General features: G+C 40.5%; 1 protein-coding gene across 11 annotated transcripts in view; it reads right to left on the bottom strand.

Annotated features, from left to right (window-relative positions):
- The window catches only part of CSNK1G1 (casein kinase 1 gamma 1), a 141,068-nt gene that overhangs the window by 52,388 nt on the left and 61,830 nt on the right, over positions 1 to 26,850 (bottom strand). For all 11 annotated transcript variants that reach the window (XR_008657684.2, XM_055278176.2, XM_055278169.2 and 8 more), the window contains exons 4-5: positions 2,688 to 2,839; positions 20 to 254 (exon numbers count right to left, since the gene is read on the bottom strand). Coding sequence is in view for 10 of the 11 variants with exons in the window: in XM_055278176.2 (XP_055134151.1) it covers positions 20 to 254; positions 2,688 to 2,839 (387 nt within the window). In the remaining variant the exon portion in view is untranslated. The remainder of the gene's footprint in view (positions 1 to 19; positions 255 to 2,687; positions 2,840 to 26,850) is intronic.

Below are 26,850 nucleotides of genomic sequence, written 5' to 3'. Positions count from 1 at the left end.
GGAACAGAAAAAAACACACCTTTGCCAAGATGCGTGTTGATAGACATATATCTTGCAGTTCCAGTTAAACTTTTGTGTTCCCTATAAGGTATGTGCTTTTTGGTTTCGGGGTCAATGTATTCCTTGGCCAGTCCAAAGTCTATAATGTGTATAACATGCTCTTTCTTATTGCCTTGTCGACCAATCAGGAAGTTCTCTGGCTTGACATCTCGGTAAATGAGGTTCTTTGAGTGCACGTATTCCATTCGAGAAAGCTGAAAGAGAAACAAATGATGGAAATACTCTAAAGAAGTATATCAGGAAAATACATCAAAACAGTTTCTTTAACCAGACCAAGGTTTTAATTACTGAAATAACAGTAAAATTCATCTCCTCTCACCACCCAGAGTCACTTCACTAACTTGTAAACAAAAAAATATTTTGCTATAAATATGTACATAACAAATATCAAGATCAGGAAAAGAAAGTGGGATAGTACAGGTCTGCTAAAATGATAGCTCAATTTTACCTCATAATGTCACAATTTGCAAACGACAAATGAAATCAGTTGTTTGTATGCTACTTCAGAAAATTAAGCATTTGAGAGAAAAGAAGTATTCCCAGGTAGGATATCAAACTGTTGGTGACCTTTGAGACAAATGCCACTGCTACATTCACCTTCTGCCCACATCTTCCTATCCTTAGTTGGACAAGACTACCCAACCCAGTTTTCAATGTTGTGAGGCCCAGAGAAGTTAGTACTGTCCTGACATCACATAGCTAATTAGCAGCAGAGACAGAGAAACAGTTCATTATTATTATTATTATTACTATTTTCGAGATGGAGTCTTGCTCTGTCACCCAGGGTGGGATGCAGCCTCAGCCTCCTGGGTTCCAGCAATTCTTGTGCCTCAGCCTCCTGGGTAGCTGGGATTACAGGCACGTGCCACCATGCCTGGCTAATTTTTGTATTTTTAGTAGAGACAGGGTTTCACCATGCTGGCCACGCTGGTCTCAAACTCCTGACCTTGGGTGATCCGTCCTCCTCGGCCTCCCAAAGTGCTAGGATTACAGGCATGAGCCACCATGCCTGGCCGAAACAGTTCATTCTTGTTGTCGTTTTAAATTTATTTTAAGATTATTTTTGTAGAGATGGGGTCTATGTTGCCTAGGCTGGTCTCAAACTCCTGGCCTCAAGTGACCCTCCCACCACAGCCTCCCAAAGTGCTGGGATTATAGACATGAGCCACCATGCCTGGTCAGGGCTACAGTTTTTATGTTAAGTTAAATATAACCAAAAATAATAATCATAAAAGTATTTCAAATTTTATTAAGTATTTCTATCTACTAAGCTTTTCTACTAACTTTTTTTTTTTTTTGAGACGGAGTCCTGCTCTGTCGCCCAGGCTGGAGTGCAGTGGCACGATCTCAGCTCACTGCAAGCTCCGCCTCCTGGGTTCACGCCATTCTCCTGCCTCAGCCTCCCGAGTAGCTGGGACTACAGGTGCTCCCCACCATGCTCGGCTAATTTTTTGTATTTTTAGTAGAGACGGGGTTTCACCATGTTAGCCAGGATGGTCTCGATCTCCTGACCTCATGATCCGCCCGCCTTGGCCTCCCAAAGTGCTGGAATTATAGGCGTGAGCCACCATGCCCAGCCCTTTTCTACTAACTTTTAGTAGAGAAGGAGAAGCTCAGATATTTGAATTTGGGGCTCAAAAGTCAAAGTCAATTATCTAACATTTCCAAATTTTTATAGGACAGTGGGAGAGACCATTACCATTTCAAACAAATGAAGATATATTTGCATCCTTCCCCAAAGGGCTTGTGACAAACTTCTCAAAGGAACTGTTGGACCTGCTTCTTACACTGGTATTGGTGTATAATTTGGTAGGAGCTACAAGAGCTGCCTCTTCAGCTGAAATTTGTCTCTCAGAGAACTGGAGGCCAGAGAACTACAGCAAATTCCTAGTCACATAATTTTGAATCTGAGTGTTAGTGCAAATATCAATCTTTTCTTGGTTGCAACAGTGAAGGGAGAGATAGGACATGACAAAACCTTACAGCTATATTTAAAACACATAAATAGGTTGGGTGCAGTGGTTCATGCCTGTAATCCTAGCACATTGGGAGGCCGAGGTGGGAGGATCGCTTGAGACCAGTTTAGACAAGCCTGGGCAACATAGTGGGAGTCTGTCTCTACAACATTTTTTTTTTTTTTTTAATGAGCTGGCCTGGCACCGGCAGTCCTAGCTGCTGGAGAGGCTGAGGCAGGAGAATCGCTTGAGCCTAGGAGTTTGAGGTTGCAGTGAGCTATGATCATGCTACTGTACTCTAGCCTGGGTGACAGAGACCCTGTCTCAAAAACGAAAAACAAAACAAAACAAAACAAAATCAAGTAAATTATTCACATTTTTACAACTCCATCTAATCGTCCTCTTTCTCCCTAATCTAAATTATATACTTCCTCTTCAGTTAAGGGCAGAGCATTGCTCCAAGGTGCAAAGTCTTGAAATAGAGCAAATTGCAGATGTAGTGTGATTTCTCTGAATTTACCCTTTTTGCCCCAGCCAGCTTCCCAGAATGCCATCAAGCCTGTGAGTACTAATTCTTGATGTGTTGCTACAGCTAGCAAATCACCAAAAGGCCCACAAGGATGTGGCTGAGGAACCAGCCTATTCTCTTCTAGAATAGCAATTCCAACTTACCAACTGGATGGCTATCATTAACACCGTCTTCAAAGTAAACGTTCGGTCACAGAGGTCAAACAAGTCCTCCAAGCTAGGACCAAGGAGCTCCAGCACCATGGCATTATATTTCCCACATGGTCCAAAGTAATACACCTGTGGGAGACCTTCACCTGAAAGCAGAGGGGAAATGGGGGTATAGAGTGGGAGACACAAAAGCCAAAACATGAGATAACAGTATTAGCACTGAATAAAATATTTTTAAAAGTACAATTTGTGAGATTTCCATTTTCTTTCATAGTCCCTACTGGAAACTTAAACTGAGCACAACAGCTTCAATGGGAACTAATAATGATGGGAAAGACTAAGTCATTGCACAATATGTTCAAATGAGTAGTTATTTAATACCACAGTGCCAAAAACATTTCCACTGCTATAAGACAGAGAACGGTCCCTGATCCATTGGATCTTCCCAAAAGGATGCCTGAAAGTACAGTATCATAAAAGGCTCAAAGGATGGCTCACTGAGCTCAAAGGCCAGGCTAACAGAACTTGTTACATTAGCTGGTTCATGAGCACTCTCTATGCTTACTGCCATGGCAACATGGGCTATTTGGAACTGTTGCCCTATGGACAACTCAGACTGAAGAGGCAAGGTCACAGAGAGTGCAGCCTGGCCCCAGGCCAGCACAACTGCCCCTCTTTTCACAGGGAGTCTCTATAGTTTTTTGTTTTCTATCAGCTGGAGAAAAGTCAACAGACACTTAGTGTTTGGTTGCTGATAAGTACTGATGAAAGGAAAAGGGGGAAAAAACATAAGGCTGGGTTTTCCCCAGATCTGAAATTCATAGCTATTAAGAAGCCAAAATCCAGACTTTCTCACCTAAGTGGCAAATTGTGAATAAATTTCCTTTATAAAGTACATTGTAAATATGAGGCATTCACTAAATATATAACTGGTACCATGAGAATAGTAGATATTAAATAAGATTACAGAGGCCAGGCACAGTGGCTCATGCCTGTAAGTCCAGCACTTTGGGAGGCTGAGGTGAGTGGATCACAAGGTCAAGAGTTTGAGACCAGCCTGGCCAACATGGTGAAACCCTGTCTCTGCTGAAAACACAAAAATTAGCTGGGAGTGGCGGCGCACACCTATAGTCCCAGCTACTCAGGAGGCTGAGGCAGGAGAATCGTTTGAACTCGGGAGGCGGAGGTTGCAGTGAGCTGAGATGGCGCCACTGCACTCCAGCCTGGGTAACAGAGCGAGACTCCATTTCAAAAAAAAAAGAAAAGAAAAAAAAAGATTATAGAACACTTAAAAAATTAACTGGTATCATAGAGCAGAAACATTCCCATCTTATACATTTATGTATATGGTGGTCTATAGTTGTATATGTTGTAGATTATTGTTTGCTTCTGCCTCTAAGTGTTTTAACTTGAGACAAGGTCTCAATGTCACCCAGGCTGGAGTGCAGTGGTAAGATCTCAGCTCGCTGCAATCTCTGCCTCCCGGACCAACATGATCTTCCCAGCTCAGCCTCCCAAGTAGCAGCTGGGACTGTAGGTTCGCTCTACCACACCAGATTAAGTTTTTGATTTTCTATAGAGATGGGGTCTCACTATATTACTCAGGCTGGTCCTGAACAACTCCCAAGCTCAAGCAATCCTCCCTCCTTGGCCTCCCAAAGTGCTGGGATTACAGGCATGAGCTACTGTGCCTGGCCCCATTCCCTTTTTATTTCTATGGGTGAGATATAGGCAGATGTACATCTAACACATACTTCTCTCGAGGGTAGGTCTCACATATTTGGAATTAATAACTATTTCATATATTGTATTAGTCTATCTTGATTCATTAAATCCTAAACAATTTTTTTTTTGGTTTGAGACAGAGTCTCATTCTGTCACTCAGGCTGGAGTGCAGTGGCGCAATCTTGGCCCACTGTAACCTCCGCCTCCTGAGTTCAAGCAATTCTTGTGCCTCAGCCTCCCAAGTAGCTGAGTTTACAGGCATGGTGTCCAGCAATTTTTTTTGTATTTTTTGGAGAGACAGGGTTTTGCCATGTTGGCCGGGCTGGTCTCGAACTCCCAACCTCAAGTGATCAGTCCACCTCAGCCTCCCAAAATGCTGAGATTACAGGCGTGAGCTACCATGCCCGGCCTAAATCCTAAACAACTTGAACATTTTCTTTAAATATGTTTATTACTAGCTTGTATCCTCTAATATACATTACTCCTGCTAGTTCGATAAATATCTGTTCAATTGTTTTTGTGGTTGTCTTGATTCTCCCTATCTCCAAAAGAGAAAAGGATTTAATTTGAAGTGGTTTTTTTTTTTGTTTTTTTTTTTTTTTGAGATGGAGTTTCACTCTGTAGCCCAGGCTGGAGTGCACTGGCGCCATCTCGACTCACTGCAACCTCCGCCTCTGGAGTTCAAGCCATTCTCCTGCCTCAGCCTCCTGAGTAGCTGGGATTACAGGCGCACACCACCATGCCCAGCTACTTTTTGTATTTTTAGTAGAGACAGCGTTTCCCCATGTTGGCCAGACTGGTCTCAAACTCCTGACCTCAGGTGATCCGCCCGCCTCGGCCTCCCAAAGTGCTGGGATTACAGGCGTTAGCCACCACGCCAGGCCTCAAAGAGTCTTTTTTTCCTGGTTGTTTTGAAGAAGTCATTTTTCAGTTTTTTAAAAATACACAAAACCCAATAGTTGTTTCCAATGACTCCTGCTGAGACATCCAAAGCAGAACACTCTGTCCTAGAGATTTACTGCTTTTATTGATCAGACACATGGTAAATGCAGTTTGGGGATCTTTTAAATTTATGTCCTATATAAGGATTTAATGCTACTAAAATGTTATTTTCCTAATATAAATATTATATTCTTCAAAGCAGGTTGTGGCAGTGCCTGTTGTTTGCATGCCCAATATCCATTCTCCCTCTCCTTTTTTCTTTTGAGACAGAGTCTCACTGTGTCACCCAGGCTGGAGGGCAGTGGTATGACCATGGGTCACCACAGCCTCGACCTCCTGGGACCAAGCAATCCTCCTGCCTCAGCCTCCCAAACAGCCTGGAGCACAGGCACATGCCACCAAGCTGGAGCACAGGCTGGAGCACAGGCACATGCCACCACATCGGGCTAGTTTTTAAAATTTTTTCCAGAGATGAGCTCCCACTATGTTGTCCAGGCTGGTCTTGAATTTCTGGGCTCAACTGATCCTCCTGCTTTGACCTCCCAAAGTGCTGAGATTACAGGGATGCCCCTCCCGTTCTTTTTTTCTCTTTTCTTTTTTTTCTTTTTTTTGAGACAGAGTCTCGCTCTGTCGCCAGGCTGGAGTGCAGTGGCACGATCTCGGCTCAATGCAACCTCCACCTCCTGAGTTCAAGTGATTCTCATGCCTCGGCCTCCCAAGTAGCTGGGATTATAGGCACGTGCCACCACACCCATCTAATTTTTTAATTTTTAGTAGAGATGGTATTTCACCATGTTGGCTAGGATAGTCTCAATCTCCTGACCTCGTGATCTGCCTGCCTTGGCCTCCCAAAGTGCTGGGATTACAGGTGTGAGCCACCATGCCCAGCCTCCCCTTCTTTTAAAATAACATAACTTTTTTTTTTTTTTTTTTTTTGAGACAGAGTCTTGCTCTGTTGCTCAGGCCAGAATGCAGTGGCGTGGTGTCAGCTCACTGCACCCTCCGCCTCTTGGGTTCAAGCCATTCTCCTGCCTCAGCCTCATGAGTAGCTGAGATTACAGGCACCTGCCACCATGCCTGGATAATTTTTGTATTTTTAGTAAAGACGAAGTTTCATCTTGCTGGTCAGGCTGGTCTTTAACTCCTGACCTCAAGTGATCCACCCAACTCAGCCTCCCAAAGTGCTAGTATTACAGGCATGAGCCACCATGCCTGGCCCAGAACTTCTAATTGTTGCAAATAGCAACTTGCCCAGTTATAACTCCAGCCTCCCTTGACAATTAGGAAAGACCAATGAGATGGAAGCAGAAATGAGTGTATAATTCTTTTTTTTTTTTTTTTTTTTTATTCAGAGTCTTGCTCTGCTGCCCAGGCTGGAATGCAGTTGCATGATCTTAGATCAGTGCAACCTCTGCCTCCTGGGTTCAAGCCATTCTCTTGCCTCAGCCTCCTGAGTAGCTGGGACTACAGACTCAGCTAATTTTGTTTTTAGTTTTAGTCTTGCCTCAGCCTCCTGAGTAGCTGGGACTACAGACTACGGCTAATTTTTTTTTTTAGTTTTTGGCAGAGATGAGATTTCACCATGTTGGCCAGGCTGGTCTCAAACTCCTGGCCTCAAGTGATCTGCCTGCCTTGGCCTCCCAAAGTGCTGGGATTACAGGCATGAGCCACCACGCCTGGCCACTGAGTGTATAATTCTAAAAAAATTCTTGCAAGAGAGATGGCTAGAATGAAAGGTGAATGTGTGATCTTCTAAAGGTCCAGAAGCCATCTAGAGTCACCAGACATCTTGACGATGTAAAGTAGTGCCAAGAATAGATGGAGCAAAAAAGAGAAGAACCTAAGTCCCTGATGGCTGTGGAGTAACCATGCCAATGTTGGACTTTTCTTCTCTCTGGACTTTTTTTATCAAAAAGAAAAATCAATCTCCACCTTGACTGAGCTACTTGTATTTGGATTTTTAAAAAGCAGCCAACTCTAATCCTAATTAATAAACATATTACTCCATTCGTTGGTTAAATTGCAAATCTGGGCATAATATCCTCTTTCTAAAGTACAAGCTAAAAGTCAGGCTTGCTTAGAAATATAATATTGGCATAATTTCCTACACTTGTTGCCAATACTTAAGGTTCAGTTTAAATGAGACAACTGACCTTTTTCTTAATAATCCTTAGTATCAAATCTAGATTATCTTTTGCCAGAAGTTTCCATGTTTACAACGAAGTCACAAAGGGATTTTGAGTAATATCTACAATTTCTAACTATAATGTCACCTATTACTCCTACCTAGGAACTTTGAAGAATTAAGAGTTCCTGCTCGCTGCATTATTGCTTTTATTAAGTACCCTGAGACCTCACAACACACTGGCAGGCTTTGGGATGCTCAAAGCAACTTCTAGACCACTGAGTGACTTTGAAGCATTTCTAGGAGAGGGTCAAGGTCCGAGATAGAAAGAGCTCAAGTCAGAGTCTTAGATCTAGTATTTGCTTCTGGCACATTCCTTAGCCTCTCTGGGTTAGCTTATTTATCTGTAAAGAGGAGGGGGTTTACACAATGAGATACCATCTCACGCCAGTCAGAATGGTGATTATTAAAAAGTCAGGAAACAATAGATGCTGGCGAGGCTGTGGAGAAATAGGAACGCTTTTACACTGCTGGTAGAAATGTAAATTAGTTCAACCATTGTGGAAGACAGTATGGTGATTCCTTAAGGATCTAAAACCAGAAATACCATTTGACCCAGCAATCCCATTACTGAGTATATACCCAAAGGAATATAAATCATTCTACTATAAAGACACATGCACATGTATGTTTACTGCAGCACTATTTACAATAGCAAAGACATGGAACCAACCCAAATGCCCATCAATGATAGACTGGATAAAGAAAATGTGGTACATATACACCATGGAATACTATGCAGCCATAAAAAGGAATGAGATAATGTCCTTTGCAGGGACATGAATGAAGCTGGAAGCCATCATTCTCAGCAAACTAACACAGGAACAGAAAACCAAACACCACATGTTCTCACTCATAAGTGGGGGTTGAACATTGAGAACACATGGACACAGAGAGGGGAACAACACACACCAGGGCCTGTTGGTGGATGGGGGGTGGGGGGAGGGAACTTAGAGGACGGGTCAATAGGTGCAGCACACCACCATGGCACACGTGTACCTACATAACAAACCTACACATTCTGCCCATGTATCCCGTTTTTTCTCTTTAGAAGAAATAAAGAAACAACAACAACAACAAAAAGAGGAGGGGGTTTAGACTGGTTCCTTTCAAAACCCAAATTCTTGTTATGGCCAGGATTTCCTTCTAGCTACCTTCTGGGTTCCTCTTTGTAAAGCCACAGAACTATGAATGAAACTCACCTCCATATTTTATGAAATAACGTGTGGCACCAATTCAAATATAAGCTGGTAGTGAAACTCAACTGCAAGTGTATCTATCAGAAATATCTTTAAAACTTAAAAAAAAAAATACCCAAAATGAGATACAGTGACTTTACCTCCTACCTACTGAGTCAGAATTTCTAGGAGTGGAAGCAAACATTGCTCCACAAGTGATGCTGATGTGTAACCTCAGCTGAAAAACACTATATCTAGAGAGTAGAAATAAAGGGTTTTGCTTTGTTTTATGATTAATACATCATAAGGATTCAGAATACAGTGAAAATTTCAGATCAAAACAACTGGACTCAATACCTTTTGAAGAAAAGAATTTTAAGGCAAGTTAAAAAGATTTCTCTGTTTAAAGTTTCTTAGTTATTTTCTTATAGAAAATATACCTTTGAGAATAAACGTTTTTTTGGGAGATGTAGCTGTAATTTATTAGAACTATCTGTACAGAAAGCTCCCCATGCAAGTTCTACTCTGAGCCTGGTTTTTCGCATGAGTGCCCATAAAGTGGTCTGTGCTGGTGGTAAAAGACACAAACACAGGCACACTAAGAAAGTCTGCCTCTTTGGTCAGAGATTACCACACAGTAACAGCTTATCAGCCGGGCTGCACTGAAATGAAAAAACAAAAAATCCTGTATATTTCATTCTTCTTTTGCAGAGACATCTCTAATCTACTGCTTAAGAAATTTTAAATTAATCCACATTATGCTATGAAATCCTTTAATGAGACTGGGGAGAAGGGCAGATCCTTAAGTGCAACATAAGGTACACATGCAGTAAACAGGTACTTTCTATAAATAATTATGAGGGAATGGAAAGGAAGTGGGAGACTCAGGCAAGGAAGATATGTGCTGGAGTCTTTGATCAATGGTATATTGGAAACTAAGGTATTAACAGTTTTATAATCTCTCAACTGCTCTGGAAATGAGGTCTCCCCCTCCTAAATTGGTAAACTGCATAGAAACCTGGAAACTAAAGAAGTGACTACTGAATTTTCCTTTTCTGAAGGATTTCCAGTAGATTTCATTATCTTTCCTTTAACTACAGGTTGAATCTCTTATAAACCAAACTGCAAGGTTACATATACAGTACATATGTTATCTTGTATATTTTTCTTAGTACTATGAAACAGCCTTTCCATCATCAATAACATGATGTTATAAACCCTGCTGGACATATGGCTCACACATACATCAAGCTGCACAGAATAGGCAATGAATGTAGAACACTAGAGCCAATTTTCGGTCTGTATGAAGTTTAACTTGAGTTAAATAAACCAATTCAAGGAAAACGGCTGCTTTTATCATCCAAGCTGTTATCTAAAAACAATCTACAACACATTATGAACCGTAACTACTCTAAGTAGAGATATTTTAAAATGCACATCAGGTTGAGAACTGAAATAGAACCACCTCAAAGGTTTTGGTAATTTGATCCTATTATTGTCTAATAATTAGTCTTTCATTCTTTTTTAAAAACTAAATTACCTAACTTTGAAGGACAACAACTTTGGCAAGCCCATTCTTTTGCTTTGTTTATATAGTTTATTTTTTAATGTTTAAAGAAAACAGAATAATTTTTCTCCCAAATTAAATTCTCTTCTCAGCCCCATCAATAGTAATAGTTTCTAGCACAACTACTAAATGCTCTGTAATGTATCTGAGGGATCAGGCAATTATTATTATAATACATGGGCAATTATCATTAAAGAAAATAATATTAAACATGTACTCTTAGCAAGAAATTAGAAATAGGCAGATAAATGAGACATTATTCCATTGTAAGTAATGAAAGGGAAAAATGGAAACATAGCCTTTAAAACTCAGAGAATAAACCCATAAAACAATGCATTATTACAAAGATATGAGATAATACGTAGTATTTCTTTTTTAAAAAAGAACAAACAATCCCTGTCATGTCTCTGACTCCGAAAAATGTCTCTTTGCAACATGAACCAGTTAAACATATGAATTTACTCAAAATGCTGGTTTACTAACAAAAACAGCTAGGCCCAGAATTAAGAAAACAGGATTACTTTGTCTGTCCTATAATGAAAAATGTTTTACAATCATCTTGTTTAAAGGCCTCCTGGGAACTGGAATACTGCCAAACATAGGCTGCTAACACGAGCTCAAATTTGTATGGTGGGGGAAGAGGTAGTGAGGAAAGGCAAAAGAAGAGGAATAATTTCACATTTCTGAGCCACAGACATTGAGCTTTAACAGTGTCTGTATTACATACACACAATTATGAATGCCTTCAGCCTTAAAGCAGGCTCAACATTTTATTTACCCAAAAGGAGTCAGAAAAGAAAGCCCAAGACAGGACAGATTTCTTCTATAGTAGATAGAATCCAAAATACACTTTCCTTTTTTTTTTTTTTTTTTTTTTTTGGAGACAGAGTCTTGCTCTGTTGCCTAGGCTGGAGTACAGTGGGTACAATTTTGGGTCACTGCAACTTCTACCTCCTGGGTTCAAGTGATTATCTTGCCTCAGCCACCTGAGTAGCTGGGATTACAGGCATGCACTACCATGCCTGGCTAATTTTTGCATTTTTAGTAGAGCTGGGATTTCACCATGTTAGCCAGGCTGGTCTCAAACTCCTGGCCTCAAGTGGTCCACCTGCCTCTGAGGCAGGAGAATAGGGTCTGGAAACAGTAAACCTAAGGCCAACCTATGGCTGCCTTCTTGGAATGGGACTAAGAGGAAAACCCCACCTGTTCACAACCAAGTCATAAGGGGCCAAAGGCCCATCCCTCTCCGAACCTCCCCTCCCCTATGTCAGGAATGGGAATGTCTGGTTTTGGTCCATTCTGGGACCTTCATATGCATATATGCCATAGGTGAGATGCCTCTGATTGGTCCTGGGCAGAATCTTGCTTCTGACTGGTCCTGGACAGAATCCTGCCTCTGATTGGTCTAGGGCAGAATCCTTCATTTCCATAGGGCATAACCTATCAGAAGCCTCTAAAGGTACTTAGACGTGTTACCATGATCTTTTGTTGTTGTTGTTGAGACAGAGTTTCACTCGTGTCCTCCAGGCTGGAGTGCAATAGCGTGATCTCGGCTCACTGCAACCTCTGCCTCCCAGGTTCAAGTGATTCTCCTGCCTCAGCCTCCCAAGTAGCTGGGATTACAGGTGCCTGTCACCACATCCAGCTGATTTTTATATTTTTAGTAGAGTCAGGGTTTCACCATGTTGGCCAGGCTGATCTGGAACTCCTGACCTCAGGTGATCCACCTGCCTCGGCCTACCATACTCTTTTAATTCAATAAAAACCCCAAGGAACATTACAATCAGGGCTCTTGAGCCACCTGCTCAAGCCCGCTCCCACTCTGTGGAGTGTACTTTCACTTCAACAAATCTATGCCTTCGTCTTCCATTGCTTTGTGCGTTTTGTTCAATTCTTTGCTCAATGCACCAAGAACTTGGACAACTCACAGTCAAGACTTTCCATCTGGTAACACCTTGGCCACCCAAAGTGCTGGGCACGTGAGCCACTGTGCCTGGCCCAAAATAAAAATAGGTAAAAGTGTGTTGTGTATTGGAGGTGGGGTAGGGGCAGAGGAGTAAAGTCCTTTCCCTTTCCAAAAAGATTAACTCGGCTGGGTGCAGTGGCTCACGCCTGTAATCCCAGCACTTTGGGAGGCCAAGGTGTGCGGATCATGAGGTCAGGAGATCAAGACCATCTTGGTCAACATGGAGAAACCCCGTCTCTACTAAAATACAAAAAATTAGCTGGGCGTAGTGGTGCACGCCTGTAGTCCCAGACTAGGGAGGCTGAGGCAGGGGAATCGCTTGAACCCAAGAGGTGGAGGCAGCAGTGAGCCAAGATCGCAACACTGAACTCCAGCCTGGTGACAGAGCAAGACTCCGTCTCAAAAAAAAGACTTACTCAGCTCAGCTGAGTTACTAACAGACTAACTTTACTCAGATGGTAAATTCATGAGATTAAAAAACCCAGTATTTAACATTTTTCCACCTTCCTTAGTACTGTAGTTCCTGCGATTTAAGATAAAAAGATGGAATATCTATTGAATTGTAAAATCTGCCTCAAAACCTAAGAAAAGACACCTGATTCTTCTTAAAACACACCTGAACAATTAACAACTAAACAGTCAAGAAGGTTCTAGCAAGCATCTAGAAGGAATGAAAAGGAAAAAATGAGGTTACCCAAAGTACAGTGATCCCCTTCCTGACAATCGTGCCCCGGTCCCATTACACTTTCTTTATCCATGTGTCTGTCTTCCCTACTAACAGAAGGCTATTTGAAGGCAGCAACTACTGTGTGTTAATTTTTTGTATGTCAGCACCTAGCACCGGTCCAAGCATATGGTAGATATGGTTAAAATAAGTACTAAGTAAATTAATAACTACAACTCAATGTGATGGCACTTGAGTTTTCTATTTGGAATGCCTAATGCTTTCCTCAAAATGCTGAAATACACACAATACATACAGAGCAAAGCAAATTCAGTGGATTTAAAATGTGCACAGAATACTAACACAATTGATTTTTCTGAGTTCTTGCTTACATTTCATGGGAATACTTTTAAAAGACAGTTCTGTTGGGCAAGCCACAAGTGCGAATACTCCAACTAAATTCAGAGTTGCAATATTTCTACATTGACTTCTGTGTATTTTAAATCTTCCATGATGATTGTAAATGGTATCTACAGTTTATCTTGCTGCTCCCATATGTAGGTAAACAACTATGCAGAATTACTTATTTCAGTTAACAGCACTGAAAACTACACACAAACATCTTCTCCTCTCTCAAAACAGCACCTGCCCATCCAAACAGATTAAATGACCAAAAAAATTAGACATCTAAATCATCTAATATGAAAGGAAGTCCAGTAACTTCTTCCTATCCTTATCTTCTCCCTCTCAATTTGTAAACAAATTCTTTATTTTGGTCCCATTTAACTTGGAAATACACGGTCTTTTCTTCACCTAAGTAGTCTTTTCCTACCACACTTGAATCTCATGGTCATCCTGTGAGGAAAAACAGAGGAAGTACTAAAGACCCTATTTTACAGATGAAATAAAAACCCTGAGAAATATTGTGTGAACTTTCCTAGGTTCCCAAATAATACAACTAAATCTCTCAATTCCAGATTCACTGTTCTCTTCTCTACACTAAGCTGCCTGCATTCTCTTACTCTTTTTATTTATTTATTTATTTATTATTATTATACTTTAAGTTTTAGGGTACATGTGCACAATGTGCATGTTTGTTACATATGTATCCATGTGCCATGTTGGTGTGCTGCACCCATTAACTCGTCATTTAGCATTAGGTATATCTCCTAATGCTATCCCTCCCCCCTCCCCCCATGCCACAACAGTCCCCAGAGTGTGATGTTCCCCTTCCTGTGTCCATGTGTTCTCATTGTTCAATTCCCACCTGTGAGTGAGAACATGCGGTGTTTGGTTTTTTGTCCTTGCGATAATTTACTGAGAATGATGATTTCCAGTTTCATCCATGACCCTACAAACGACATTAACTCATCATTTTTTATGGCTGCATAGTATTCCATGGTGTATATGTGCCATGTTTTCTTAATCCAGTCTATTGTTGTTGGACATTTGGGTTGGTTCCAAGTCTTTGCTATTGTGAATAGTGCCGCATTAAACATACGTGTGCATGTGTCTTTATAGCAGCATGATTTATAGTCCTTTGGGTATATACCCAGTAATGGGATGGCTGGGTCAAATGGTATTTCTAGTTTTAGATCCCTGAGGAATCACCACACTGACTTCCACAATGGTTGAACTAGTTTACAGTCCCACCAACAGTGTAAACATTCTCTTACTCTTAATGTTCTTTTTCATCTGTGTTGTTGCCAAAATTTTTCTCCATGCTGCCCAAACCAAATCTTCCAAACCCTATGTCCTGCCCTTTTGGTTAACATTTTTTTTTTTCCACCAATTCTTTATCACCTTTCCAGTACATAAATCCCCCACTATGCTCCACAGGCAGCTTGATTTGTCCTACTCACCCTTTTGCCTTCCCTTATTTTTAATTTTTAAGAAATTTTCTTGCCCTCTCCCCCATTATTTTAAAATCAGCTCCACAAACACTATCTTTTCGCCTTTCCTGTCCACCTCTCTGTGGTTCTCAAGCCTTGTCAATTCCAGTCCTGGTCTGGAACAGGAACCACCTGGGGCATTACTTTTTTAAATTATAAAAGTGATAAACAGACAGATATAGCATGGATATCTATATTACCCATTTTTAGACAACCAAACATAACAGCAAACCAAAGCAGTAAAAAGCATATAAAGAAAAGGTATTCACATCTGGGCACGGTGGCTCACGCCTATAATCCCAGCACTTTGGGAGGCCGAGGCAGGTGGATCACAAGGTCAGGAGATCCAGACCATTCTGGTGAAACCCCGTCTCACTAAAATACAAAAAATTAGCTGGGCGTGGTGGCGCATGCTTGTATTCCCAGCTACTTGGGAGGCTGAGGCAGGGGAATCACTTGAACCCCAGAGGCGGAGGTTGCAGTGAGCCGAGATCATGCCACTGTACTCCAGCCTGGCAACACAGCAAGACTCCATCTCAAAAAAAGAAAAGAAAAAGAAAAAGTATTCACAACCACAAAGGCACATGATTAAGAATAGTGTACTGCAACTTCATTTTTAATTTAATACTATAGCATGGGCCAGACATGATGGCTCACGCCCATAATCCGAACACTCTGGGAGGCCAAGGCAGGTGGATTGCTTGTGCTCAGAAGTTTCAACACCAGCCTGGGCAACATGGTGAAACCCCTGTCTTTACCACAACTACAAAAAATTAGCCAGGTGTGGTGGTGTGTGTCTGTGGTCCCAGCTACTTGGGAGGCTGAGACGAGATGATCACTTGAGCTTCAGAGGCAGCAGTTGGCAGTGAGCTGAGATCACACTGCTGTACACCAGCCTGAGCGACAGAGTGTGACTCTGTCTCAAAAAAAAGAAAAAGAAAAAGAAAAATACTACAGAGTGGATATTTTTTCTTATCAACATGGACCTACCTTATTCATTTTAATAGCTACATATTAATAGTAGTATTCATTTTAATAGCTACATATTAATAGTAGTATAATAGTAGTATTCATTTTAATAGCTACATATTAATAGTAGTATAATAGTATTCCACCATGTATCATATCTGTTTAACTTTCCCCCTACTGATGGGCATTTATGCTGTTTCCATGTGTTAATTAGAAATATATATTATAGTGAACACCTATTGCTTTCGCCTGGTCTCATCCTTTCGTTCCTTCTGATAACACCACCTTATTCTCACAGTGGGAAAGTACCATTTCCCCAGTGTTACTTCATGTGGTTAAAGTGAGGGCAACCCACCTCCCATCGCCATCCCGAGGATGCTACAAGCCCAATTAATGAGAATACTCTATCTGCCTGCCTGGGAAAACTGGCTCAGGAATGGGTGCCATGTCTCTCATGTAACAAGAGTCAACTCTAGGACTTTTGTGGAACTATAGAAAAGGAGGAGTATTCCCTCTCTCTCTCTCTCTCTCCCTGATCACTAAACTGAAAGCAGCTCAGCTTGGAGTTGCCAGGGACCACCATACGGAGAAAGCCTATTTGAGAACGAAGCTAATGCAGACAAAGAAGAGGTGAGAAAAAAAGAGATGCAAATGTATCACATACCTATGGACCAAGGACATTATTAGTCCTGTATCTGGATGGCTTGAAGTGAGAATGCTTTTGACTTCTCAGTTCTGTGAACCAAGAAATTCCCCTCTCCCTCTCTCAAGTGAGCGTAAACTGGGATTGTACTCTTTGCAAATAAAAGCATCTAGACAAATAGGCATGCAATACCACAAAAAAAAATCCTTATGCCTATATTTTTGGGCATGTTTGTAAATGCGTTTTTTTTTTTTTTTTTTTAGACAGAGTCTCACTCTGTCACCCGCCCAGGCTGGAGGGCAGTGGTGCGACCTCGGCTCACTGCAACTTCCACCTCCCGGGTTCAAGGGATTCTCCTGTCTCAGCCTCTGGAGTAGCTGGGATTACAGGCATGCACCACCATGCCCGGCTAATTTTTGTATTTTTAGTAAAGACAGGGTTTTACCATGTTGGCCAGACAGATCACCGGAGGTGCTTGGCCTCCCAAAGTTCTGGGATTATAGGCGTGAGCCACTATGCCCTGCCCCGTAAATATATCTTCAATGTTAATTCCTTAAAGAGGAAATGCTGAGTCAAATGCTTGCATAGTTAACATTTTAGTATATAGTGCAAAATTGCCAGTTTTTGTTTTTGTTTTTTTAAGTCAGGGTCTCACTCTACAACCCAGGCTAGAGTGCAGTGGCACAAACCATGGCTCACTGCAGCCTTGACTTCCCAGGCTCAAGCAATATTCCCACCTCAGCCTCCTGAGTGGCTGGGACTTATAGACGTGTGACACCATGCCTGGCTAATTTTTAATTTTTTGTTGAGACAGGGTCCCACTAGGTTGCCCAGGTTGGTCTTGAACTCCTGGGCTCGAGCAGTTCTCCCACCTCATCCTTCCCAAACTGCCAGAGTTCTAAATCTTCTTTGGTTCCTATTCTGACTCTAGGCCTGGACCTGTTTTCAACATTTAGCACTACAGTCCCCATTACTTGAGTACTCAGGTCTATGGGGGTATTTAAAAATAAAATGGCAGCCGGGCGCAATGGCTCACACCTGTAATCCTGCCAGTTTGGGAGGCCAAGGCGGGTGGATCACGAGGTCAGAAGATCGAGACCATCCTGGCTAACACAGTGAAACCCTGTCTCTACTAAAAAATACAAAAAAATTAGCCAGGCGTGGTGGTGGGTGCCTGTAGTCCCAACTACTACTCAGGAGGCTGAGGCAGGAGAATGGCATGAACCCAGGAGGCGGAGCTTGCAGTCAGCCAAGATCGCGCCACTGCACTCCAGCCTGGGTGACAGAGCGAGAATCTGTCTCAAAAAAATAAATAAAATAAAAAATAAAATAAATAAAAAATAAAATAAAACAAAATCGCAGGTTATATTCCTTTTAGAACATTAATTAAGCCTGGGCACGGTGGCTCACATCTGCAATCTCAGCACTTTGGGAGGCTGAGGCAGGAGGATTGCTTGAGGCCAAAAGTTCGAGACTAGCCTGGGCAACATAGGGAGACCTCATGTTTACAACAAATAAAAAAATTAATTGGGCATGTGATGCATGCCTGTGGTCCCAGCTACTCAGGAAGCTGGGGTAGGAGAATCTCTTGAGCCCAGGAGGTTGAGGCTGCAGTGAGCTGTGATGACACCACTGCACTTCAGCCTAGGTGATAGAGCAAAACCTCATCGCCAAATATATATATTATATATATATTTATATTTTATATTTTTATATTTATATAAATATAAATATGTATATATTTGGAGATGAGGTCTTGCTCTTATATATATTAGGCGCTGTGCCTATCTTGTTCACTACTGTATCCCTAAGACTTAGCTTAGAATAGTACTTAACCCAAGTGGGATGCTCAAGAGTATCTCTTTAATAAATGCATAAACAGAGACATAGCAGCCTCTGGGCCTTGGTTTATTTTTTGTACTTGGAAAGCTTTCCTTACTCTTCCATTTTTATATGTCCAAATAAATCATAGTCCTTTTTTAAAGCTCAGCCCCATACATGCCACTCTCTCTATAAAACCTTTTCTCTCTCTCAAAATTAGAAACCATTTTTTTCTTTCAGAACTTCCTCATTTTATATGCATTTTTAAAATATATAACATTCTACTGTTTTAGCTTGTGTTACAGTTACTTACCATTATTGTTCTACCATTAACCTTACTGTCCTACCATGAACATACTGTAAGCTCAGTAAATATTACATTTTCCTTCCAATGACTCTAGTGTCCTGAAGGGCAGAGATCATCTTATTTATAATTCTTTGGCCCTCAAATTACCCAGCATAGTGCTAGCTATAAACACAGTGATGTGTAGTGTTTTGTTAGTGAAAACTTCATCTCCTTGCATTATCACTAATGTAGAAGAGATTACCTACAGGCTGGCTTTAAGGCAATATGAAGTATAAAGAAAAGAAAATGCAGAAAAATGTTAAAAGTGTGTTAGACTGCTGAAAGCACAAGAATGTGGAATCATGCAGAGCCGACAAACTCTTCTTTTAACGTATGGAATATAAATTACTTTTGTAGAAAGAAAATGACAATATAATTGGTCACAAATGTTAAAAATTGATCTTTTTATTGGTTTTTGTTCCAAGCACACTTACAAATAACTTATATTCTACAAATATAAAAGGGCTTAGATAGCAGCTAGATTACTATTATGATAGTAGGCACAAGGAGTTATCTATCTTTAAATAGTTTGTTACTGGAACTTAAGGAAATGTTTTCTTACCAATGACACTGACAGATACTGGAAAGGAACTAGTTAAGTTTTAATATAATACAGTAGATACATAATTCTGCCTTCTCATAATCATAGGAATAATTCTCTTCAATGACTCACCTTCTTCATTCCACAGTACTCCACAGCTTTGGGAATGCTAAATGTTACCTCCCTTCTAAATGATTAACCTTGACATACTATGAGCTAGGAGGAAGAGTGACTAAGGGCTGTGGTCAGTCCTTTGAGGGTCACTGAGCTTACTTCTAGACCTTATTTTAGACTGAGTCTTCCCTTGTCTTTGACCTCCAGGAGGCTGAGGCAGGAGAATGGCATGAACCCAGGAGGCGGAGCTTGCAGTCAGCCAAGATCGCGCCACTGCACTCCAGCCTGGGTGACAGAGCGAGAATCTGTCTCAAAAAAAAAATAAATAAATAAATAAAATAAAAAATAAAATAAAACAAAATCGCAGGTTATATTCCTTTTAGAACATTAATTAAGCCTGGGCACGGTGGCTCACATCTGCAATCTCAGCACTTTGGGAGGCTGAGGCAGGAGGATTGCTCGAGGCCAAAAGTTCGAGAGTAGCCTGGGCAACATAGGGAGACCTCATGTTTACAACAAATAAAAAAATTAATTGGGCATGTGATGCATGCCTGTGGTCCCAGCTACTCAGGAAGCTGGGGTAGGAGAATCTCTTGAGCCCAGGAGGTTGAGGCATTCTCTAAGGGCAGCCACTAAAAGCTCTACTCAGTGCCAGAAAAATGGCTGTGAGAATACGGATGGAAGAGAAACATACAGGTATACAGTAAGAGAGACATGAGTAAAGACCAAAAAAAGGTCAAAATATGACATAGAATTAAAGGGAGAAAATAGCACCAGAACCTTCAGGGTCTGTGTCTATTTCCAAGCAAGCTCCCACTGACAGGTTTTGGTGATCCACCTTTTTGAAACCTCTGCCTGCATAAGCACTATATCGATTTCCTATAACTAATCACAACTCTTCAGTCCAATTCACTTATATGTAAGTTACATGGGTGTATTTCTAGAACCTTACCTTCTATTTTTCATGAAGCCCTTTAAAAGAAAACAAAATCTAAGCAGCAAATTCTACCTTCACACTGAGCAAATAACCTCAAGCAGTTCTGCACTTTGCAAAATGATGCACTGAAAAGGTGTCAGTACTTTGTGTTACCGTGGGATGTATGAAGACCAAACAATTTCTATAATAAACTTACAACAGTCTATTTGCAATTAAGGAAATTATTTGTCCAAAATGTGTAAAATAGAAGTGTTTTTCTTTTGCAGGAGGGAAAAGGACAGATTCTCTCTCTTTTTTTACATTTTCCTTTCCCCAGTGCAAAATTCTCTAAAATTTTATAAATGTAATTAAAGGCAATTACTCTATGTGGCTCAGGTGATTTAGAACTATTTGAGAATTTAAAGAGGCAGGGAAGGACCACAGGAGGTCTGGCCCTAAAAGATAAGCAAGTCTCTTACAGCATTATATATGAATATCACTTGCTTATATTTCATCATGCAGTAGGGTACATTGTTAGCCATAGTATCAGAAATGTCCTAAAACTTTACGGAAATTACAAAGGACACACAACTGGAAAGTTCGTCCTGGTCCAGAAGTCGGGCCACAGAAATACTAGGGTTTTGTTTTTGTTTTTTGCAAACCAGCGTAGCGAAAGGCTGAGGTCCTGATATTTCACCCTTGGAAGAAGAGATGGAAATTCATAGTATCACTATTTAAGCTCCATTTAAGACTAGAAATTATTAGTACTGAGTATGTGAATTATACCTCTCCAAGTCCAGTAAATGAAACAACTCTTCCTATTTTTTTCTTCACAAAATTAAGCATTTGCCACAGACTGGACTTAAGCTACAACATCAATGGAAGCATTTAAATATCCTTTTAAAATGTTTCCTGACAATGTAGGTAGATTTGAAATCTCTCTCCCTCCTGCTTCTTCTCTCAAAGGAAAAGATGACTACACCATACTTTTCCTCATCTGACATTTGTTCCATAAGATAGGGCTGGTTTTCATATACTGATCAGGTTCTTGCTACTAACTCACCAAATCAGGCACACTTTTATATTTAAGTTCTGCTCCCTAAGATGAAACTGTGACATTAGTGCTGCTCAGATATTTTCAAACACCCCCCTCACCCTTTACCCAGAGAACAGGATTGTAACTTTTTGTTTTTAACATGAGGCTGTAAAAATAAATATAAAATATTATAAAAAATAAAATATAAAATAAAATTAGGTTGCTGTTGCCCTAATATTTACTTATTTCAAATAGGCCACTCACACAGAGAGGAGCAGGTCCTCAGAGCGTAAAAGTTAGGCAGATGTTGCTTTAAACCTCAACTCATCATTCCAGACCCCCTCAAAGTATGAGAGGGGGCTGCCTCTCTTAATAGAGGCTCAAAGAAGGTTTTTCTCCAAAATGATTATTTTCCCACAAGAGGTGCTGAGTACAATACATTGTGAAAGGTGTAGTTCTCTTTCTGGGAGTACTCATTGCCCTATGCCAGGACCACACACTAGCTCTCAGTTTCTACTCCCTACTGTGACAATCTCAAGATGTTAAAATGTCTCAAGGCAAAATGGCCTGCTATTTAGCAAGTGTTAGAAGAGAAAGAAAAGCATGGTCTGTAAGCTCTCCATTTCCTTGTTATATTGTCATTTTTTTTCTCCTAGCTCTTAAAACTCATTCTTAGAGAATCTGCTGTCTCTTGAGGGGTGGGCCCATGTGGTTCTGTACCCACAAGTAAGTTACCTGGACCAGGATTGAAAAGCTGACCCAACATGGGTCAGCCAATCTTCTTCTTAGGAATTTGCAGTTGTGACATAAGGGCTCTACTCAATCTCTGCTAGGGCTTAAATTGAGGAGAAGGGCTGTGCAGGAGGCCTTTTCCCACAAAATATAAGAAGCAGAGAAGGCTGGTAATGTAGAGAAAATGATGCTGGTAGACGCAAGCTGAGGCAAGAGATTTTACAGCCCTAAACAGGAGGAGGGTCAAAAACAGTGTCAGAGACAAGAAGAGTTGAAAAGAAAGCCAGGGACCAAGAGTAGTTGTCTTTGTTCCTAGGGATTATCCAAGTACTTTGTTCTAATCCCTAGATAGGCATGTATATTTTCTTTCTTGGTTTCATGACATATCCTGCTGGTCTTCCAGTAAATCTTCCTTTTGAGTTTAAGCTAATTTAAATAGATGCTGTTATTTGCAATCAAAACAGTGTTGACTAAGAACATATATAACTGCTCTACCTCCTCTTAAACCAACATTTTTTATTGGCTTGTTTCACACAATAGATAACTGGAAAAGCACCCAAACATGAGATGACAAAATGTGTGATGGCAATTTAACACATGTATCAGTAAAATGAAATTTCAGCCCCAAAGTGGGTGTCTGAGAAATCATGGCAAACCAGAGTGATGCCTCAGTATTTCCAATGACACTGAAAAGGAAAAAAGCCTCATTGGGCTTTAAAAATCAACAAAATATACGTAGCTTAAATCTCTTCTGCATAAATATAGCAGAAGCAGAAAGAGTCTAAAAGTCTAAAAACCCATAAGAAGTTTTTGGGTAAAGGAAAGGGGGTTCTGGATTATCTTCCCTGCAAGGTAGAAGTTAAACTCCTGAGTGGATGGTAACTTAAGAACTGTGTTAATGAGAACATATTTGGCAACGATTGTGCAACTCCAAGAGAGGTGACTGAGAAAGATTCAAACATTGAACTCATTTGTATTGTATATATTTATTTTCTGTATTTCAAACATTTCTTAAATACTCACTATGTACAAGATACTACACTAGACAGTTAAGGGAAGAAAGAGAAAAAAGATAAATAAGGTACAGACTCTATCCACAGGGAACGCTAACAGGTAGAAAACTGTTAGGTAAACAGCTAACATGGTCCTGGAAATATGTTACGTCAACAAAATTAGCTGGGTGTGGTGGCACATGCCTGTAATCCCAACTACTCGGGAGGCTGAGGCAGGAGAATCACTTGAACCTGGGAGGCAGAGATGGCAGTGAGCTGAGATTGCGCCACCACACTCCAGCCTGGGCAACAGAGCGAGACTCCATCTCAAAAAAAAAAAAAGAAAAGAAAAGAAAATAGTAAGGAAAACTTGAGCTAAACTTTTTCTCACTTCAATTCATGGCTATCTCCACTTATTCACACTATCTAGAACTGGAGATGACAATGTCTAAATCTTCAGTCTTCAAAATGTAATTGCAAGGCTATCCATTCATACTTTTGCACAGCAAAAGAAATAATCAACAGAGAGAGGAGATAACCTGTTGAATGGGAGAAAATAACTGCAACTATTCATCTGACAGGGGACTAATAACCAGAATATACAAGGAACTCAAACAACAAAAACCACCACAAATAATCCCATTTAAAAGTGGGAAAAGAACATTAATAGACATTTTTCAAAAGAAGACACACATGGCCAAGAGGTTATTTAAAAATGTTCAACATTAGTACTCATTAAAGAAATGCAAATCAAAACCACAATGGCATATCATCTTACTGCAGTCAGAACGGCTACTATTAAATTAAGAAAATAACAGATGTTAGCAAGGATGCAGAGAAAGGGAACTCTTTTACACTGTTGGTGGGAATGTAAATTAGTACAGTCTCTATGGAATACAATATGATTTCCCAAAGAACTAAAAATAGAACTACTATTGGACCTAGCAATCCCAGTACTGGGTATCTACTCAAAGGAAAAGAAATCAATATATCAAAAAGATATCTGTACTCATGTTATTTTTCACAGCACTATGCACAAGAGCAAAGATACGGAATTAACCTAAGTGTCCATCAATGGATGAATGGATAAAGAAAATGTGGTATACATACACAATGGAGTAATATTTAGCCACAAAAAGTGTGAGATCCTGTCATTTGTAGCAACAAGGATGGAACCTAAGTTAAAACAAACCAGGCACAGAAAGACAAATACTGTATGATATCATTCATAAGTAAGTGCTAAAAAATAGGTTTACATGGATGTTGAGAGTGGAATTATAGACAATGGAAACTTGGAATGGTGAGGGAGTGGGGGGGAAGGAAGATGAGAAATTGGTTGGTGGGTACACAATGTATGTTATTTGGGTGATGAATACCCTAAAAATCCTGACTTGACCACTGTGCAATCTATGCATGTAACAAAATTGCACATGTATCCTCAAAATTTGTACAAATGAAACAGGAAGACAAAATAACTTTTCCCGAATTTAGGAGTATATGTAATACCTCTGGCAGAGAGACCTCTGAAAAATTTATACATGGCAAGAAAAGATCCAAATTTTACTTTCTTTTACCAAGTTCACTATTTCATCCTTTCTTCCCAGGTTATGTAAATTTTCTACTCAAATGAAGATCAAAAGGTTTCTTCTAAGTTCCTTAAGCACTCCTAGAGGACAACTAAGTTCAGACATGTTCTTTGTTCACAACTACCTGTGTTAGAATCCTCTTTAAGTAAAATTCCCATTTTTTCTAGTATATCTTCAGAAGTTTGTATTCTTGAATTCTTGTATTCTGTTTCCTGTGTTGCTCAGCTTATTTATAATGTACTCCTAAGGATGTTCACAACATTATAAAAGGGTCTTATCAATATTACACTTTCTTATGACTTCTTCAGATCTATAGTTAATTGCTCTGTTGAAACAGAACCATGCTCCTGTTAATTTACAGTTGCCTAGATTCAAAGCTCTTTTGTGGTACCGACCAGCACTGCTTATCTTTTATGAGGGCATATAAAACTATTCCCTCCAAGCGACTTCAAAATTGCAAAGCCTGTTAACTTCTATTAACACTTACTCTATTCACAGCACAAAGGTTTCAGTGGGTGAAACAGTTTGAATACAGGAGCTCTAAGCTTCTCAGTTGTATACATGGCACATGCATTCAACATCAATGATTGATTCACTGTGGGAAAAAAAATTTCAAAACCTAAAAAGCTCAAGGCCATAAAAGGTTTTGGAAGTAACAAAGGTAGCCTTCTGAGTCACAAAATTAGGGGGCATCATGTGAAACAGGAAATCCTGCTCTTTCACTGGGGGAAATTTCCAGTCTTTGCCCCAGTTAAAAGCTTTAAGACTGCCTTCTGCCACTGTTTTAAAATTAGGTAAGGGATAATGTGTGGATGGCTCTAGGAATCTGCTGGGTTTATAGGTATATATGCACATAAAAAAATCTGTACAAAAACATAGAGCCTGGGCAACAAAGCAAGATCCCATCTCTACAAAAAATAAAAAGTTAGCCAGGCATGGTAGTGTGCACCTATATTCCCAGCTACTCTACTTGGGAGGCTGAAGTGAGAGGATCTCTCGAGCCCAGGAGTTTGAGGCTGCAGTAAGCTATGATCACGCCACTATACTCCAGCCTGGGTGACAGAGCAAGACCCTGTCCCTTAAAAAAAAAAAACAAAAAAACATATATATATACACATACACACATATATACAAACATATATATATATATATATATATGTACGAAAAAAAAACCACATTCCTAGTGCAGGTTTGCTTACTGTGTGACTTTAGGTAAGTTACTTAAAGTTCCTGTGCTCAAAAATGGGAAAAAAAGAAATAACCACATAAAGTGCCTACTAGACTGAGCCCTGCTGACTTGGGTTCCTGAATTACAGCTATGGCCTGTATTCTGAATTCAAACCCCCAGAACACCCTTTTTTTCCCTGGAGTTGGGCCAGGGCTGTGCCATGCCCCCCCAGGGATAGAGATTCACAGCTGGAACCCAACCCCCTGGATCTGGGCTGCTAAAGGTACCTCAAGACCCTGAGCCTAGGATCCTAGTCTCATAGCTGCTTGTATGCTATGTCAGATACCAAGAGTCTCCCCATTGTGGGGAAAATGAGAACAGGAGGACCCAAAAGTCTTTTCCAACAAGGATATTAACAACCTACTGCTATCACTACCAAAAAAATTCTATACCCTAGGCCAGTAAGGCATCCACACTTATTCCTGATGTTTAATGTAGCCAAAGAAGTTGCACAGAGACTGTATCACTAAACCTACCTGCACACAGATTCATCACACTCTTCCCAACTGGCACACTAAGACTCAACTGCAGGTGAAAGTCTTTGTCTATCAAAGCCACTCTAGAAAGTTTAAGAGAGTCAACAGTTCCATTAGATGCACAAACATCAACACAGCGGTACAGAAACATGAAAAAGCAAGAAAATACGACACCACCAAAGAAACATAACTCTTTAGTAATAGACCCCAGTGAAAAGAAATTTTAAAACTGCTGGAAAAGGAACTCCAAATAATGATCTTTTTTGTTGTTGTTGTATGTGTCTTTCTTTGTTTGTTTGTTTGTGTTTTTTTTTTTTTTTTTGAGACAGGATCTCACTCTGTCACTCAGGCTGGAGTGCAGTGGCGCAAACATGGCTCACTGCAACCTCAACTTCCTGGGCTAAAGCAATCCTCCTGCCTCAGCTCCGCAAGTAGCTGGGACTATAGGTGCATACCACCACATCTGGCTAATTTTTTTGTCTTTTTCGTAGAGATGGGGTCTTGCTATGTTCCCTAGGCTGATCTCAAACTCCTGAGCTCAATCGGTCCACTTGCCTTGGCCTCCCAAAGTGATGGGATTACAGGTGTAAGTCACCCATGCCTGGCCTAAAATAATAATCTTAAGGAAACTTAATGAG

Source organism: Symphalangus syndactylus, chromosome 5 (assembly GCF_028878055.3).
Source record: "Symphalangus syndactylus isolate Jambi chromosome 5, NHGRI_mSymSyn1-v2.1_pri, whole genome shotgun sequence".
Classification (NCBI taxonomy): Eukaryota; Metazoa; Chordata; class Mammalia; order Primates; family Hylobatidae; genus Symphalangus; species Symphalangus syndactylus.
This window is presented reverse-complemented; position numbering and strand designations above follow the sequence as displayed.